At 45.5% G+C, this 4216-nt stretch overlaps 1 protein-coding gene across 1 annotated transcript in view; it reads right to left on the reverse strand.

The window, feature by feature from the left end:
- Positions 1 to 658: 658 nt before the first annotated feature.
- LOC107294740 (serine/threonine-protein kinase NLK2-like) overlaps positions 659 to 4216 on the reverse strand; it is a 21059-nt gene continuing 17501 nt past the window's right edge. The window contains exons 9-11 of the mRNA XM_015823996.1: positions 2264 to 2462; positions 1245 to 1338; positions 659 to 726 (exon numbers count right to left, since the gene is read on the reverse strand). Coding sequence (XP_015679482.1) covers positions 678 to 726; positions 1245 to 1338; positions 2264 to 2462 — 342 coding nt within the window. The 3' untranslated portion in view covers positions 659 to 677. The remainder of the gene's footprint in view (positions 727 to 1244; positions 1339 to 2263; positions 2463 to 4216) is intronic.

The raw sequence follows: 4216 nt of genomic DNA on the forward strand, positions 1-4216 counted from the left end.
GGGCGGGGGGGGAGACCACTGCTCTTTCTTTGAAGCAATGTTTACTCCAACTCAACATGTCCTTTTGGCCTGTTTAGGGTAACAGAAGATTGTTTGGGAAGGAGAAAGGTGGGTGGGTGGGGGAAATAAAGGGATATCATTATTGGTGTGCTCTTTTCTACTGGAACCTTCCTCAAAGTTGTGGGTTTTTTTTCCAGCTATACAGGACAGGTTTAAGGAAGCCACATGGATGTTGTACAGGTTTCCCAGAAGCTCCTGGAGATCAAAGACAAGTCCTCGAAACAAAATCCTTGGTTGCAGGAATGTGTGAACCCCATTGTAGATTCAGAAAATTGAGCCTTATCTATTTCTCCCACCTATCCGTTTGGGAAATCTTTTAAGGGGAAAGTGATTTGAGGGGAAACACATCTATCCTTTTTTCACCCATCAGTGAAAAAAAAATCCTTTCCCCCAATTTCTCCACTTCCAAATAATAATAATATAATAACGACCCAGACACCCCCTTTCCCAAATGTCTGGCCATAAGTCAAAATATTCAAGAGTGCAGGATGAAGGGCAGCGTTTCCCTCTTCTTTTCATCTCTCCGCTGCCAGCAGCAATGCCATCCCTTTGTGTCTTCCGTCCCTCTTCTTCGGTCTTTCTTTTCTTTTTCCGTCATGACCATCCAAGGGGCAGCTTCATCTCTCTTCCTTTCTGGACACCTTGGAAGAATGCCATGCTGTGGAGCTGCCAGGTGGGAGAAAAATAAAAAAGTATTACAGGTAGTCCTCGACTTACGACCAAAATTGAGCCCAAAATTTCTGCTGCTAAGTGAGACATTTGTTGAATGAGTTTTGCCCCTTATTATCACCTTTCTTGCCACAGTTGTTAAGGGAATCACTGCAGTTGATAACTTAGTAACCCCGGTTGTTAAGTGAATCTGGCTTCCCCATTGACTTTGCTCGTTAGAAAGTCGCAAAAGGTGATCACATGACCCGGGGACACAGCAACGATCATAAATACGAACCCGTTGCCAAGCATCTGAATTTTGATCACATGATCATGGGAAGCTGCAAAGGTCAAAACTGTGAAGAACGGTCATAAGTCCCGTTTTTCAGCGCCGTGGTAACTTTGAACGGTCACTAAACAAACTGTTGTAAGTCGAGGAGTACCTGTCCTACCTCCTCTTTCTCCTTCTGTAAAGACAGAGCCACCAGCCTGCTGGTAAGGGATGGTACAACAAGCCACCAATTTCAGAGACTCACCGGATGAAGGTTTTGAAGGCAGCTGACTGGGGGTTGATGCAGAGTGGGACCCGTTTCCCATGCTGCAGTTCCAAGATAAACCTGTGCACCAGTTCTGAAAAACAAAGAGTACATTTTTATTTGGTCACCATCAGGGCCACAAAAATCCCCCCCTCCACAATTTTTGCAGCCCAAATCTGTAGACCTGTATTTACATAATACATGTCCCTCTCTTCTTCTCCTCTATTTTTCTATGTATTTTCATTCTGCCTCTCCTAACTCAGGCAAGCCAAGGCCATCACAACTGTTTGGGATAATAGAAGCAACGAATCACAACTGAATCGCACATTCAGGTGACTTGCCCCGTGTACACTTAGAACTTCACCTGCAGATTCAGATAAATCCCTACTTCTGCAAAATCTTCATCCCCTCTTTGGAAATCTCCTCCTTCTCCAAAATGAATAGATGCCATTAGTGCTACATGGTTGCACAGGGGAATTGGGAGATGCAGCAACCCAAATGGGATGTGCTTCTTAGCATGAAGTGACACAAAAGGATGTGTTAACGTTTGACTTCTCCATAATTATGTAAGATGATACAAAAAAACACAGAGGATGAAGAAGAACTGAAATCACAAAATCTGGTGGAATTCATGGAAGAATTACGTACATTAATTGCTCTCACATTCTTAGTGTAAGACAGTTAAGATCAATATTTAGCTCCTAAATTAGCAACTAGCAATAGCAATGTCCCAAAGGTGCTTTTTCAAGAGGCAACTGGACTTTCTTGTTTTTCTTTGAAGACGTTTCACTTCTCATTCAAGCTTCTTCAGCTCTTGCCTCTTGAAAAAGCACCTTTGGGACAACCATGACCTGGATGACTGAGAATCTCCACAGACAGTTAGCAATAGCACTTAAGACTTATAAACCATTTCATAGTTTCATAATCCAGCATTCTAACCACTGCACCACCACTACATTAAGAATGGAGCCCTCTGAACACCCCAGGATTTGTGAGGTGGTTTGGACTCAATCAACTACCTTTGACCTGCCAGACAGAAGCAAGGTTCTTTTCGTAAGAGCCGTCAAATTTGGGGTCGGCCCGGGGTTCAAAGTCACTGGTGTAAATGCGGCCGGAGGAGACCGAAAAGCAGCAAGTGCACATACAGGTGTGGTATCTCAGTCGCCCTTCATCTAAGTAAGGATGAGAAAGGGCATCCTTGGCCGAGATCCGCTTGGCCTGCAGAAAAAGGAAGGACCGTGAGCATCATCCAAAAAGTCCCACTGGGAGAACTCTATTGTATAGAGGCAGTTCTCGACTTATGACTGTAATGGAGCCTTCCCATTAGTCACAGATCATAACGGTTGAAAAAATGGGTCAGTCATGTGACCAGCCTGCTTCTGTGACTTTTTGTGGCAGTTATTAAGTGAACACCATGATCGTTGAGTGATCCATTGTTCGCTAAGGCATGGTTTTGCCGAAAACTGAAAGCAAGTGCCATTTTTTTGACAAAACCATCGTAACATGCAGTCATGTGATCATGGGATAATGCAAACGGCGGTAAATATGGCCATGTTGTTGAGTGCCCCAAATGCAGCCACCTGAACTGTGGTGGCAGTGAGGAACCATCGAAACTTCAGATCCAGGTCATAAGTCCCCTTTATCTGGTAGGTCATAACTTCGAATGGTTGCTAACAGCGACTGTCCTAAGTTGAGGACCGCCTGTACAATAGCGTTTCTCAACATGCTGGCTGGAGAAACATGGGAGTTGAAGTCCGCACATCTTAAAGTTGCTACGGTTGAGAAACACTGGTGTACAGTATCGACCAATTAAGAAATCTCAATTCAATGCCTGGTTTTGCAAAGAGGGTTTTTTTTTCATTTTACCCAAAACATCCAGATGGCTCCATCCATGACTTGCTAGCAATATGTATACAGAAGAGCTCTTGAGTTATTCTCTTAAGCCAGGGGTCTTCAAACTTGGCCCTTTTATGACTTGTGGACTCCAACTCCCAGAATTCCTCAGCCAGCGTGCCTGGCTGAGGAATTCTGGGAGTTGAAGTCCACAAGTCATAAAAGGGCCAAGTCTGAAGACCCCTGTCTTAAGCCATGGTGTCTTTTTGGCTTCTGCCTTACTGGAGGACAAGCCAGTCCTCCAACAAGACACTAATTTTAACTCTATGCACTCCCCTACAGAAATCCTATTTTAATCAATTTTATTTAATTTATATGTTGTCCAGAGTTGCTTCGGATAGTGAGATGGCTGGCACGTAAATTTCATAAATAAAAAAAATTTCTGATTACTAAAAGGACCAGACAAATGGTACATATGGCTAAGTTACATCATGTAACAATCACTTCTGATTATAACTTTATAATAAATCCAAGTTTGATTAAATGTTCTCAGCCCTAATCACGTATTGGAGAGTAGTATGTTGCTCAGAGTTGGCAGATAGGAGTAGCCTGTAAAGACAGTGACCATATATTCTTGGGAAAAACAAAGAACAAATCTGAAAAAGGGGCAAATCTGAATGAAGACCAGAAAGGAACTGAAAAGAATAAAACAAATCCTCAATTTACAACCCTCAACTCATTTAGGTAAGCATTTACTTACCTAAGATGGCGGACCTACTGGGGTTAGCTCCGTGACTCCGCGGAGTCCTCAGCGGAGATGGGGAGCCTCCAGAGGGTCGGGGGTGCTCAACGACCCTGAATTCGGTGAGCGGAGACAGCCGGCAGCTTGCCGCGCGACCACCTCGTTTTGGCCGGGTGGAGCTACGGGCGGAGTCGTGGGTGGAGATCCCGGCTCGGCAAGATCTTGGCGCGGCGGGGAATGCGGCCTAGCGGCCCAGCAGCCTAGGTGGGGGATGCGGCCCAGCGGCACAGCGGCATAGCAGCACAGCGGCATAGCGGCCCAGACAGCACACCAGCACAGCGGCACAGTGGCCCGGGCGGCACAGCGGCCCGGGCGGACAGCGAAGGACGGCGGCCCG

This window comes from Protobothrops mucrosquamatus, unplaced genomic scaffold (assembly GCF_001527695.2).
Source record: "Protobothrops mucrosquamatus isolate PMUCROS unplaced genomic scaffold, P.Mucros_1.0 scaffold2068, whole genome shotgun sequence".
Lineage (NCBI taxonomy): Eukaryota > Metazoa > Chordata > Lepidosauria > Squamata > Viperidae > Protobothrops > Protobothrops mucrosquamatus.